At 43.8% G+C, this 14,980-nt stretch overlaps 1 protein-coding gene across 9 annotated transcripts in view; it reads left to right on the top strand.

Annotated features, from left to right (window-relative positions):
- Positions 1 to 14,980, top strand: part of PRPF40B (pre-mRNA processing factor 40 homolog B) — an 83,920-nt gene that overhangs the window by 54,909 nt on the left and 14,031 nt on the right. For 6 of the 9 annotated variants that reach the window (XM_037846975.1, XM_037846973.1, XM_037846972.1 and 3 more), the window contains one exon: positions 14,451 to 14,531. The exons of 1 other annotated variant lie outside the window; for it this stretch is intronic. In XM_037846975.1, coding sequence (XP_037702903.1) covers positions 14,514 to 14,531 — 18 coding nt within the window. In that variant the 5' untranslated portion in view covers positions 14,451 to 14,513. Of the gene's footprint in view, positions 1 to 7,731; positions 7,883 to 8,223; positions 8,555 to 14,450; positions 14,532 to 14,980 lie in introns of those variants that run through there. 2 more of the 9 variants (XM_037846968.1, XM_037846969.1) reach the window with 2 other exon arrangements.

Below are 14,980 nucleotides of genomic sequence, written 5' to 3'. Positions count from 1 at the left end.
GAATAGCCAAAAATATCTTGAGAAAGAGGAATGAAGTGGGAGGTCTCACACTACCTGACTTTGAAGCATATTACAAAGCTACAGTGCTCAAAACAGCATGGTACTGGCATAAGGACAGATATACTTATCAATGGAGTCGAATTGAGTGTTCAGAAGTAGACCCTCGCATCTATGGACAACTGATCTTTGATAAGGCAGTGAAGCCGAAGCAACTGGGAAAGAGCAACCTGTTCAATAAATGGTGTTTGGAGAACTGGATATCCATTTCCAAAAGAATGAAAGAAGATGTCCATCTCACACCTTATACCAAAATTAACTCAAAGTGGATCAAAGACCTAAACATTAGCACCAAGACCATAAAACTCTTAGAAGAAAATGTAGGGCAATATCTTAAAGATCTTGTGATAGGAGGTGGTTTCTTACACCTCACACCCAAGGCACGAGCAACCAAGTAACAAATAGACAAATGGGATCTCCTCAAAATTAAACACTTTTGTACATCAAAGGACTTTGTCAGAAAAGTAAAAAGGCAACCTACACAATGGGAGTTGATATTTGGAAACCACATATCAGATAAGGGTTTAATATCCCGAATATATAAAGGAATCCTGCATCTCAATAACAGAAAGACAAACAATCCAATTAAAAAATGGGCAAAAGACATGAACAGACATTTTTCTGAAGAGGAAATACAAATGACTCAAAAGCATATGAAAAAATGCTCAACTTCACTGGCTATTAAGGAAATGCAAATCAAAACCACAATGAGATATCATCTCACACCTACCACTATGGCCATTATCCAAAAAACAGAAAATGACAAGTGCTGGAGAGGATGTGGAGAAAGAGGCACACTTATTCATTGTTGGTGGGAATGTAGAATGGTGCAACCACTCTGGAAGACAGTATGGAGGTTCCTCAGGAAGCTAAATATAGATTTGCCATATGATCCAGCTATTCCATTGCTAGGTATATACTCAGAGGAACTGAAACTTAAGACACAAATAGACATTTGTAAACCGATGTTTACTGCAGCATTATTCACAATTGCCAACAGATGGAAACAGCCCAAATGTCCATCAAAGGACGAGTGGATAAACAAACTTTGGTATATACACATGATGGAATATTATGCAGCTGTAAGACAGAACAAAGACATGGATCATGTAATAATGTGGATGAACCTTGAGGACATTATGTTGAGTGAAGTTAGCCAGAAACAAAAGGACAGATTCTGTATGGTCTCACTAATATGAATAGACATTAATGAACAAACTTTGGGAGTTAAAAGCTGACAACACAGGCAACCAGGAGATAGAAAGAGGGCAGAGATCAGCCATTTGATGCTGAAGGACTACAGAATGTTTAGGATTGATTGCATAGATCCAGAAATAGATAGCATAATACTGTGTGATGGTAGCACAGTATTGTAAGTACACTGAACAAAGATGTCTGTGAGTAAAGCTGAAAGAGGTGGGATAGGAGAATGTATGACACCAGAGGTAAAGATAGATGATAAAGACTGGGACTGTATAACGTGGCAAAACTGGAGTGGCCAATGACTGTTACTAAATATACAAATATAAAAATGTTTTTGCATGTGGGAAAGCAAATGAATGTCAACCATGTAGAAATCTGAAAAGGGGATGGTACTCAGGAAAAAACATAATCAAAGCAAACTGGAGTCTATGGTCAACAGTAACATTGTAATATACCTCCATTAAATGTAACAAAGGCAATATGCCAATGCTAAATGTATATGAGAGGGGGATATAGGGGAGGAATATGGGATTCTTGGTAGTGGTGTTATCTGCTGTCCTTACTAGTATATTGTATTGTATGACATGTTATTTTTCTTTTTATCATTTTTTTCTTATTGCTAAAAAAAAAAACAAACAATTTTTCTTGTAGTAATCAGTATGTTCAAGTGCTGATTGTGGTGATAAATGTACAACTTTATGATGATACCATGAACAACTGATTGTACACTGTGGATAAATGCATGGTATGTGAATATAACTCTATAAAATTGTAGGAAAATATATATATAGGAGTAAAAGTGTTGGAGAAAACATGGTGAGAGGGATGATGCCTCACCAATATGGACTAACTACAATGTGTAAACTCAGAATTGAATCTTAGAACATAGCCTAACGTGGACATAGTAATTGTAATAGTCCCTAGATTGTAAGCTCTTACAGCAGTTAACTCTATCCCTGAATTGTAATGCCTAACTCTAAACTTTGAGATGCTGATCCCCTAGCGTATAACCTGATTGGTCTCTGGAACAATGCATATCTCTGAGACACCTGAAACTCAGAGCTAGAGCTCGGCAGATATGAATGTCAGTATTAGTGCATACAGCCACTGTCAAAAAAAAAAAAAAAAAAGCTGAAAAAGAGCCCAGACTTCAATTAGTGATATGAATGAAGCAGATCTGGTTAAGACCAGGGCAAGCCAGGCCAAAGGGTAAAGGTTGAAACTGATTGTGTTTTAAAACTTCAACTTCCATATGAGACCAAGGGAATAGATATCTATTTGGTACAGGATCTAAATTTTCTAAACGGTACAACTCTACAGTCGATTTGTTCAAACACCACAATTGCATGGAACTTTGAATAGGAAGTGAGATATGGTAGTTTAGTATAGGCTGGAGTGAAATAGTGACACATCCCAGAGTAATTGGGGCAGATAATAAAAAATACATTTACAGCCTCCCCCTCCCCAGCCCCGAGGATCTGGGGGAGGTGCAGATGTGTTGGACATCCTCACCTGGACTGGTGTTGATGTTGTCACAAACATTGGGACTGGCAGTTTGATGTGCTGAGCCCTTGAGCATGGGACTTGCCCCTATGAAGCTCATTACCACAAAGGAGAGTCTAAACTTGCATGTAATGGAGCGTAAGAGTCTCCCCTGAGTACCTCTTTGTTGCTCAGATGTGGCCCTCTCTCTCTCTAACGGAGCCATCTCGACAGGTGAACTTGCTGCCCTCCCCCCTACGTGGGACCCGACTCCCAGGGGTGTAAATCTCCCTGGCAATGCAGAATATGACTCCCGGGGAGGAATGTGGACCCAGCATCGTGGGACTGAGAGTATCTTCTTGACCAAAAGGGGGATGCAAAATGAGACGAAATAGTTTCAGTGGCTGAGAGATTTCAAATGGAGTCGAGAGGTCACTCTGGTGGACATCCTTATGCACTACATAGATAACACCTCTTAGGCTTTAATGTATTGGAATAGCTAGAAGTAAATACCTGAAACTACCAAACTCCAACCCAGCAGTCTGGACTCCTGAAGACAATTATATAATAATGTAGATTACAAGAGGTAACAGTGTGATTGTGAAGACCTTGTGGATCACATCCCCTTTATCTAGTGTATGGATGAGTAGAAAAATGGGGATAAAAACTAAAGGACAAATGGGGTGGGATGGGGGGATGATTTGGGTGTTCTTTTTTCACTTTTACTTTTTATTCTTGTTCTGGTTCTTTCTGATGTAAGGAGAAGGTTCAGAGATAGATTGTGGTGATGAACGCATAACTATGTTATCATACTGTGGACAGTGGATTGTATACCATGGATGATTGTATGGTGTGTGAATGTATTTCAATAAAACTGAATTTAATTAAAAAAAAAAAAAATGAGTGTAGCGTTTCTGTTTGGGGTGAAGGGAAACTTCTAAAAAGGGATGGTAGGAAGGTGATAGCATTGCAACATTCTAAATGTGATTAATCCCACTAATGGGATGCTAGGGAGGGGGTGGAATAGGAAGATTTAGGCTGTATATATGTTTCCACAATTGGAAAAAAAAAAAAAAAAAGTCTAAATAGATGACAATTAAATGCTAAGGATGATCCTGGATGGCATCTGAGGATGGAGGACAGGAGGCTCAAAGAGACACAGATGGGACATACAGAAAAAAAAAAAAAGGAAATATAGAATGTAAGCTTTGCTTAGCTGCGTTTAATGGGATTGCATAAAAGAATATGTGAATTATATTGTTTTTTCAAGGATGTGTGCGGCTTGCTCTCATATGTTCAGAAGACAGAGCAATAGATGATGGATGATAGGGAGGGAGGGAGGGAAAGAAAGAAAGAAATGGTGGTGTGACAGGATGTTAAAGGTGGTGGATCAGGGTATTGGGGGGAGGGGGATCGGGGTATGCTCGATTTCTATGTATGGGGTTTATACTGTCTTTGCAACTGTTCCTGTAGGTTTGAATTTATTTCAAAATAAACTTTATTAAATTAAAAAAAATACATGAAACAAAAAACTGTCCGAACTGAAAGGAGAAATAGATAAATCCACAATTACAGTTGGAGATTTCAACACTTCTCTTTCAGGAATTGATAGAAAAAGTAGATAAAAAATCAGTAAAGATATTGAGGACTTGAAAAACATTATCAACCAACGTGATCTAATTGACATTATAGAACACTAACAACAGCAGAACACAAATTATTTTCAAGTGCATATGGAACATTAACCAAGACAGATCGTAAAACAAGTATCAATAAACTTAAGATTAAAATAATACAAAATATGTTTTCTGACCACAATGTAATTAAACTAAAAACCAATAATTGAAAGATATCTGGAAAATCCCCAAATATTTGGAAATTAAACAACAAACTTCTTTATAACCCATGGGTTGAAGAAGAATCATATGGAAAATGAGAAAACATTTTCATTGAATGAAAATGAAACATGGCATATTAAAATTTGTGGCATGCTGCTAAAGCAGTACTTAGAGGAAGAAGCTAGGAAAGGAAGAACAGAAAAACCCAAAATAAGCAGAAGGAAGGAGATAATAAAGAGAAGAGTACAAATCAATAAAATAGAAAAAAATATATACCTTCATTAGGACCTGGAAGGCCAGGTTTGAAATGAGAATTTTTGGACTCCTCAGAGTTCTACGCTGGAAAATGGCAACCCCAGCCCCTGGGTCTTGCCTGACCCTCTTCCCTTCTGCCCTTGGCTTTGTCCTATGTCAAGAGAGTCTCACACAGGGTTCTGTGGACACCCTAGCGGCAAATAGCTGCCCCTTGGTTACCCCTCAGGCTTAGAGATGCCCACACCATCAGCAAGGTCTCCAGGGGTGGGGGTAGGGGCGATCCAAGGAAGAAGCAAGTGCAGCCCCAGGAAGGAGGTTAGAGCCCATTTGGGCAGGGAATTCCAGGGTCCCAGGTACTCTGAATATGGTCAAGCAGGTGGTAAGTGGGATTTGGATGGGCCTATTCCCTTGGACTTGAGAGGCTGAATATACAAATGGATGCTGAGCAGAAAACTGACCCACTATCAGCAATAATCAGACCAGGAACAATTGGTCCAGGAAGCTGGCCGCTATCTACAACAAACATCCCAGGAAATCAATCTCTGTTACAATTGACCCCAAATAGCCAGAACTTAATCAATTAACTGACAACTGTCCCTATTTTCTGCCACTGCTTCTAATTTAGGACCGAGAAAGCCAAATATGTTCCCCTAACCAATCACATAGGATACCTTGCTTCTATTAAGCCCACGTCTAGCGCCCCCAAGACAACAGCCTCCAATCAGGGCATACTTGAAGTCTCCCCTTTTTCCTACTGTAAAGTTTTCTCACTCCTCTGGCAGCCTCTGAATCTCTCCAAAGGCAACTGATGGTAGCTGACTCCCTTGCTACAGCAAGCTCTGAATAGCCTTTACTATAGTGTGAATGTTCTTTATTTATTTCCACAGTCCTCCTATGGGGAGGGATGTAGCTGGAGGAGAATCAGAGATGAGGAGGTAAATGCACACAACTAAAAGAGCTGAAAATGGTTGCCTGAGAGGAAAATAATGGGGGCAGGGCTCAGCTGTGCTTAACAGGTCTTATCAATTATTTGACTCTTTAAAATACAGTGTCTGTGTATCCTAAGAAACATCTCATTTAAAACAAAAGAAAAAGCATTTTAAAAATAAAATGTGATTGATAAAAGTTTATGGAATCTCTGAACCACTTTTGCTCTGTTCTCAAGGATGCAGTGTGAAAACCACAGGACTAGGCCCTCATTTGGGAACATCTAAGTATTGTGATTAAACTATAGTGAAGTTTCTCTCTACAGTGGCCCCCAACTATGAATTCCCACCTTCTCCTCCTCCTGTCACTTTTAATTCAGGGCTTCCACTTGGTGTTAGTCGTTTTCCTGACTCTCCTCTGCTAGACTTTAAGCTCCTTGTAAGCAGGGACCTGGCTCAGGTGGGTACCCCGGGTACCCACCACAACACAGATGCAGAGTTCAGGCTCAGATAAGTGTTGATGAATAAAGGAAAAGGAAGCATCTTTACCCAGATTTTGGTGGGAAGGTATTCAATTCTTTTCTCCACCTATATGCCTGGAGCCCTGGCAGTGAACCAGCTCTGAAACTTTCTGCATATTCTTTAAATAGCTTTGGGGTATGGTTTTATCTGCAACACATAATATTTATCTCACTTTTGTTTTTGTTTTTTGGTTGTCAAATGATCAATCCTTTATTGAAATATTTCCCTTTATGGTTCTTAACTAGCTGGCATTCCACTGCACCACTGTTGATGTCATCTATGATATCATGAGGGTGGCAGCCATCAATAATTGCAGCCCACAGACTGGGCAATCCCCAGAATCTCTTTAATGGTTCCATAGTGTTCTCTGACTAAAGATCAGTGCCACTTCTGTTGGGCAATGTTGACACTCTAATCAAAAGTGTTATTTCCACTGTGCTTAATGTTTTTCAGCTTCTTTATGTCTTTGGGTGGTTCTTTAAAAGGTCTGAGATGATCAGGGTGAAGGCAGAAAGAAGTACCATTTCAATCTGGGCCTGTCTGTTGCTGAATGGTCTGTTTCAGCAGAATCCTTAGGACCCCTTCCAGTCACTAGTAACCTTAGGGGTGTCATCACTAACCTTTTAGGAGACAGACCCAAGAAGCAGATCTTGGCGGTCAGGGCAGTGGTTAGCAGTGACTTTCCCACCCGTGCACCTCAGACACAGGACTCTGATCTTGTTGGACTGAACTTGGGCGGCAAGTCCCCAGGCGGCTGGTGTCGGATGAGCGGGGAAGAAGGAAAGTTGCACCTTGGCTTCCTGGGAGCTGATAGCAGAAAAGCTATGTCACATTTTTAATACCCATGAAAAACTGGGCTCTCTTCTAGTTCATGGTTGTGTGAAAGCCAGAGCCCCAAAGAAATAACTTCTGGGTCACGTGAGGGACACGTATTTATGCTCCATGAGGACAGGGATTTTGGAGATTTTGTCCGCATTTTTAAGAAAACTGGTGTATGCCCAATGCCAGGAACATTCCTGACACATAACAGGCGCAAAAATAAGTATTTACTGACTGAATGAATTTAAAAGTGCTAAGAATAACTACCCATCAAATTAGAAAATGCAAAAATACCGCTATATATGAAATGAATGCTTCGGGCCAGCTCCCGGTACTTGGAGCGAGCGATCGAGATCTAGATGCTCCGAGTGCCCGTGCAGGGCCGACGCGCCAGGAGAGCGGGGAAGCTCAGCGGGCGGGAAGGACGGGAACGCAGAAGTTGCAGACGCGCTCGGAGTTAACCGGAACCCGCGGGTCCGCTTCTCTTTGTTCAGCGTGGGTCAGTCGGAGCCGGGGAAGAGCTGCGCCATGCCCCCCGGGTGGGCGGACCCGGCGGCTCGGGGGCGGGGCCCAGCCCTCCGCACCGGGGGGCGGGGCCGGGCCCCGACGCACCGGGCAGGTTGAGGACTCCGGCTTGTCGGCGGGAGCAACCTAAGTCTTGGCCACGAAGGGGTGTGACCCCCCACTGGCCCCGCCTCTCGGCTGCGACCTGGCCAATCAGAGAGGCTTTTTACTGGCGGTGGGCTGATTGAGGCCCAGCTGCTCGGAGGCTCTGGCATGGTAATGTCCTCGCGCGGGGGTGGAGGGGACCGGGGCGGGTCCAACAGCGCCACCTGCGGCCCCGGGCTGGGGGCCGAGGGGGTGCGGCGGGGGAAGCCACCCGGGGTGGGTACCCAGGATCCCGGGAGCGGGCGCGAGGGGATGAGGGGTTAGGAGAGAGAGCTGGGAGGGGGAATGGGGGCGGGGATTTGGGGGAGAGAAGGGGCGGGGGGAGGCCATGATGGAGGATGAAGAGGGGCTTCTGGGGGACGAGAGTTGCGGGACTGGGTGAGGAGGGGGAAGGAAGAAGTGAAGGGTGGGTTTGTGGAGAAAGATCGGGAAAGAAGAGAGGAGGCGGGAGATGTGGGAACCACTGGACAAGGGTAGAGGTGGGGACCACAGTTTTCCCTTATGGAATTTTGGCGTGCGACATGCCTCTCCCCCAGACCCAGTGCTTGCTCCCTTCGGGGAAGCCGTTGGGTGTCCCCTAAGACCACTTGGAAATCTCCTCCTCTATTTTCCCGCATTTGCAAGACGTTTTCTCCTGATAAGGGGAGGGGGCTACTGAGGAAAGAGAGGCTCCTGTCTCCCACCCAGTGTTGGGTGGTCCAAGAAATGGGACAGCAGAGGCCCATTGTCCCAGCCCTGGCTCTGCTGTCAACAAACCGTGTAAGGAACTATGTGTGACCTTGGGTGAGTCATTACCTTTCTTTGGGCCTCAGATTTCCCAATGATTTAAAAAAAAAAAAAAGGGAAAATGCATGAGAATGATACCTCAGATCTCTTCCAACTTCAAAATAGGGTAATTCTTAAGGAAGGGGTTCAGGAGGAAGGTTTCTAAGATGTGGAGGAAGGAAAGAAGGATGAAGATGGAGGGGAAGCCTTGAGCTTTGGGCTGGAGAAAATCCCCTGGGATATGGGGGGGGGGGGTAGGCAGCACAAAGCCTGCAGTCCTGCACCCTTGCCAGTGCCTCCAGAGTCCTGCAGGAGGAATAGGAGAACTCTTTAGTAGAGGAGAAGGTTGGGACCTAAACCAAGAAGGATGAAGACCAGAAGTAACATTCTGTTCTGCAGAGGAGGAGGCGGGATCAGAGGGAGGCAACAAGAAGATCTTTTCTAGTAAGGCAGCAAATATGGGGGAGCAGGAGGAATAGGCAGGTATGGGGGAGTGGGAACTAAGTTGGTCTTGGGATTTAGGGAGGAAGGGGCTGGAGCTATTTGAGTCATCTGTAGAAGGGCAGTAGGTAGATAGAACAAATCCCTTCAGGGAGTGAGTCAGACCAGACAGACCTTGAGATCATCTGGCTGGCTCTCTGAGGATTTTAGGATTGTTCAAGATTTGGGGTGTAAGAAATACCTTCCTCGACCATCATCTTATTTGGGAGGCAGCTTTGGGTAGTTGACTTTGGTGTTAGACTGCTTTGGTGTTAGACTGCTTTGATGTTAGACTGCTCAGATTCCAATCCTGCCTCTGCCATTTAATCTCTCGGAACCTTGGGCAAGTTACTTGATCTCTCTGAACTTCAGTTTCTTTGTCAACAAAATGGGAAGAATAATAACCTCTGGATGGTATTCGCAGGATTAAATGAGTGGCATGGTATCTGGCTCATAATAAGTGCTCAATAAATATTAGCTATTAGATATTATTAGTTCCCCCCTTTCCTTGCTCTTCCTTCTTTCTCTCCATTCTTGTCCTTTTCTGCTTTTGTTCTTCCTTTAGTTCTGGGATGCCCCCTTAGATGTGGAGGCTGAAAGAATTGATTGCCTCTTGGCCGGGTGGGGTGTGAAGGGGTTGCCTTCCACTAGCACAAGTGAACACATGATTAGATGGTCAACTGTCTCTTCACCCCAGCCCACAAGTGTGTGGTTGGTTGGTTTGTTTTTTTTGGTTGTGGGTTTTTTTTGTTTGTTTGATTTTTCCCTCCCTCTCTTTTTACTTTTTATTAGAGAAGTAGGTTTATAGAAAAATCATTCAGAACATACAGAGTTCCCATATTCTCCCCTCCCCCTTGCCCCATGTGCAGTTTTCCCTCTTAATACTTTGCATGAGTGTGGTACCTTTTGTTACAAGTTAGTATTCACTCTTATGTTGTACAGTTCTGTGATTTTTAAAGATTTTTTATTCTGGTAACATTCATACAATCTAAAATTTTCTACTTTAATCACTTTAGAATATACCATTCAGTGGTGTTAAGTACTTACACAATGTCATGCCATGATCACTACCATCTGGTAACAAAACTTTTTCATCACCCCAAATGGAAGCTCAGTACCCATTTAAGCATTAATTCCCCCTTTCCAACTCCCACCCTGGCCCCTGGCAACCTGTATTATAGTTTCTGACTGAATTTTCATATTCTAATTAATTTCTGTAAGTGAGATCATACAATATTTGTCCTTCAAAAGTGTGTTTTTGTTCCAGGGAAGGTGCTGCTTCTGTTTGAGCCCCCTTTCTTATAGTCCTCTCTCACACTGGTTACTTCTTAAGATTCTTATCCAGAAGTGTAATAAGGCCCAAAGTTGTACGGGCACTGCAGCAGATGGGTAAGGGCAAGGGGGTTTCAGGAAAGAAAGTAGGTGCACACCGCACAGGGGAGGCTCAGGGAAGGAAGGGCTTTGGAACTCCATAGTAATTTACATTTATCCCATTGTTCCATCTTCTATGGGGAACTGTCCAAAACAGGCCAGTGTTTGGATTCTGGCAGGGATCTCTGTCTCAATTGGGATGGTCATATACATTTTTTTTTTTTAATTATCTACAAGTAGGTTTTTCTTTTCCAGTATTTCATCCCAGTTTTCTTTCCCAGCTACCCAAACCTCTTCCATGCTGCCTTTCTCTGTCACAGTTAGTCTGTGCTCAGAGAATTTTTGCAAATGTGTCTGGGCACTCACGCTCACACATGTTTTCCTGTCTTAGGATAGATATTCAGTATTTAAAAATCTAATAAGGTTAGGGATGAGTCTGCATTTTATCACAACATTTTGTGCACAGAATCCTGACTAGGCACTCAGGAGAAGTTTGAAATGAGAAAACTCAATCTCAGAATGTAGGGAAGGCTCCATCTGATTGGGGAGACAAGAAGTCCCATGTGAAACACCCAGCAAACATTCCCACAGTAGCTTGTCATTCTGCAAAAGAGTACAGCATTTATCCTGAGGGGATACAAGTAGGTAGGAATGTGTATATGTGTGGGGAATAGTCATTAAGATAACCTAAGGGAGGTGACTATTGGATCATCTTGAAGAAAGTGAGAGACAAAGTGGAATAAAAAGCACATGTGGATAATTAACAATTCCTGTGCAAAGAGGAGGAGGGAAGCCATTGCATCAGGACAAACAAGGAAAAGTATGGGGTGGGTCTTAGTCAAAAGATTTTGATGGTTAGATGAAATATTCTGTAAGATGGGCAATAGGGAGCCAGTGTTGGTTCTCAAGCAAGAAAATGTGGGATCCTTGCAGATTTAGTTACATGGGTTGTGGGAGATACACTAGAGTGAAGAAACAGATGTGCTTCCTGTGGCAGGGACTGTGCTGTTAAGGAAGGAGGGCTAGAGGACAGATTGGATCCAGTCTTTTCTATATCCCTAATGGCTGTGGGGCCTTGGACCAACTATTCCTCCCTAGCTTACTCATTTGAAAAGAGGGGACCACCTTGGGTGGTGCCAGGGTTCCCTCCAGCTCTGACATTCTGTGTTTTATGAGTAACTACTAGGCCTCTCCAATGCCCTCCACCTGTGTTTTTTGGGACCTTGCCAAGACCATTCAGTCAACAAATATTTATTAGCACCTATTTTGTACCAGTAGGGGGTGGTGAGGAAAATACAGTGGGAATACGATATTAGGGTGAGTGAAAACAGATGAAGTTCCTGCTCTCTTAGAGTACTCAATCTAGTGGGGGTGGCAGATATTGTATTTCACTGATACGAAGGCTCATGTTTTAACATTTATGAAGTCAGAATGCATCTTAAAAAGCGATGGGGTATCATAATTCAATTGGCAGCGTTTTTTGTTACTCCACATAGAATAGCAGTATGATCAGAATTGCACAAATAACTAAAATTCCAATGGATAACTGCTGAAGGGGAAGATACATGGTGCCGTACAAGCCTGTAAAAGGTGGCTCTGACTAGTCCAGTGGTTTAGGAAAGGCTTTCCTGAGGAAATGATGATTGATAGGAGATGTAAAGGATACGTGGTTGAAGTGTGTGGTGTTGGAGAGGATTGTCCCAGTGGATGCCTGAGGTGGGAAGACTGAGAAAAGGTTATGTCTGAGCACAGATCCTGGAGGGCAGAATCAGTGAGGCTGGCGAGGCAGTTGGGAGCAGACCTCACAGAGCCTTCCAGGCCCTGGGTTGGGTTTTTGATCTTTAGCCTAAGAACAGTGGGATGCCACTGAAATGTTTTAAGCAGGGAGGTAAGGTGATTTGAGGTACATTTTGAAAAGCTCATTATGGCTGTAGATGTGAGGAGACCAGTTGGGAAGCCACTGAAGTAGGTTGGGTGAAAGAAGTTGCTAGCTTGGACAAGGGAGTGGATGAAGAAATGGAGAGAAGTATATGGATTCAAGAAACCTTTAGGAGGTAAAATTAATAGGATTCAGTGGTGGTTGGTGGAGAGTGGCCCCCAGGTTTGTGTCTTGGACAACTGTATGGATGGTGGTGCCCCTCTCTAAGATGGTTGCATGGGATCTGGGAGGTTAGAGAGGGTCCTAAGGCAGTTTTAAGTGGGAAAGTGTGACAGAGAAAATTGCATTTCTTCCCGTATTGATTAGTTTCTGACTTCCCACGATGAGGAAAGGCGGCCAGGGGAGTTGAGCGCTGTGAAAAGGTGAATAAGGTTGGAATGGTTTGGTCTACACCCTTCTCTCCTTAGGACAGGATGAGCAGAAGAAAGAAGGGGCAGATATTGCTAAAAGTAGAGATATGAAAGCATTTTTAAATGGTGAGGCTTATCATAGGGGTCAATGAGGAGGTAAAGAAATTAGACAGCAGTAAGGTGGGTCCTTTTCAGCCAGCTGCTCCCTTTCTCTACAACTCCTGCCTCTCTCCTCCCAACCTTGAGGCAGTGAGGAAAAAGGGTGGGGCCTTTTAGCTGCATCTCCAAGCCTTGATTCACATAAAAAAATTTTGTTTTGAGCGGATAATATAGTCATGTGGTTGCAGGTTCAAAAGGACATACAGTGAAGTCTCTTTCCCACCTCTGCCGCCCTTCCACCAATTTCTTGTATCATTTTTGTCTCCAGTTTTTATGCAAATGATACAGTATTATACATGCGCTTTGCTGCACTTCGCTTTTTTTCACTTGAATTATATTTTAGAGATTGTTACATATTGAAACAATATAATGAGCTTTTTCATTTTTTTATGATTGCATAGCATCCCATTTTATGTTTGAGAATAATTTCATAGTCCCTTATTGATGGATATTTAGGTTGATTCCAGTCTTTTGTTGTTACAAATAATGCTAAAATGAACCTTGTACATATATTATTTTGACCACATGGGAACATATCTAGAGGATGAATTCTTATAAGTGGAAGGTTCTATATAGAGAGGATCTGTTCCTTTATTTGTTCATTCATTAATTCATTCAGTATTTGTTAAGTACCTATTATGTGCCAGACACCGTGCCAGGTGCCAGGAAGCCAGCTGTCAACAAGGCCATCATGACCCCTGTCCTCATGGAATGTTATTACCCTCTAATGGGGGGGGAAAGCATATCCAGGCAAACATAATAATTAACTGAATTTATTTTATGAGGAAATGAAGAAGGGGGTCAGAGAATAGATTAGGATCTATTTTAAGCAGATTTGGGAAGGCTTCTTAGAGTAAGCGATATTTCAGCTGAGAACTAAAGGATATAGATGTAGGGCAGGGAGACTTCGGCTCTTCAAAGCCTGCATCCACAGGGGAATGAGTTCAAGATTTGTAGGGGAGGGGATAGCCACAGAGAAAAAGCTGGGTAGGGGTGTAGAGCTAGAGAGATGAAACAGGTGATTGGGAGTGGAATATGTCAAGGGAAGTGAGTGAGTAAAGATGACTTCAGTTAGCGGGGAGGCTGATGGTGAAGAGAGAAGAGTTAGGGAGACTAGTACTTAATGATGGACTAGTAAATATTTGTGTTTAGGGAGCTTTGGGACTGAATCTGAAACTGGATTAATTCAGGTAGGATAACAGGAAAAGAGGCCACTCCCTTTCTGGATACGTTAGGAATAAGAGAGACCTCTGTTTAACTGGTTTGAGGGAGTCACCGCCTTGCCTACAAGCAGGATAATGGATGAGAAGCCTTGGGAAGAGCTGGTCTATATGCCTGCAGTACAGCCTCTTCCATCTTTTCTGTGGCTTTGGCAAAGTGGAAACTTCCAAAATGAAGATGACACTGGAGGAGCCCAGCTTGCTGGCCCTGGTCTGGCACAAGAGGGAACAGACCTACCCAGGGCTCAGAGCTTGGAGTAGGCAGGAAATTGGGCTTGGAGACCCTCCCTCTGGACTTTGCGCTCCTTTTTCATCCTCACGCCTTCTGCTTCCCTTCTGCAAAAGCCCAGCTCTGTGCCCATCCTGGGTCCTATGACTTTTCTCTCCCTCAACAGTCGGTTCCCGATTCTGGTCCCCGGCCCCCAGCAGCGCCTGCCCCCTTCCCACCGGGGCCCCCCATGATGCCACCACCCTTCGTAAGTTTTGTGTCTTTCCCTGGGCTTGGCTTTTCCAGCCTGCACCCCAGCTCCCCAGGCCCTAGCCACTGCTGCATCGCCAGCACGGTTTTCATGCAATGCCCTCTTCTGCTGCCTGTGGAAGAGGGATGGTTTTGCCTGGGTATTGGGGTGGGGAGAGCTGCTTTCAAGCTCTCAGACCGTAAGGTTGACAACTCCCCCTTTACCTTTTTGTCCTTGAGACACAATGGGTGTAAGAGAAATGGAAGGGGGAAGACCCCATTAGTGTGAGGGGAGGGTGGGTCTGTCTCTTTCACTGCTCCTTATCTTTGCTCTTTAAATATGCCACAGAAGTCAGGCTGGAATAGCATTGGTGGTCATCAAATTGGAAAAAAAGGCATGGGCAGCAGGGGACTGGGCAGTTTGGGTGCCTGGACACCTGCCTTCTCCCCTTCATCTGAAAGGGCCTG

Source organism: Choloepus didactylus, chromosome 8 (assembly GCF_015220235.1).
Source record: "Choloepus didactylus isolate mChoDid1 chromosome 8, mChoDid1.pri, whole genome shotgun sequence".
Taxonomy (NCBI): Eukaryota; Metazoa; Chordata; class Mammalia; order Pilosa; family Megalonychidae; genus Choloepus; species Choloepus didactylus.
The sequence above is the reverse complement of the archived record's forward strand: the minus strand, read 5'-3'. Positions and strand labels throughout refer to the sequence as shown.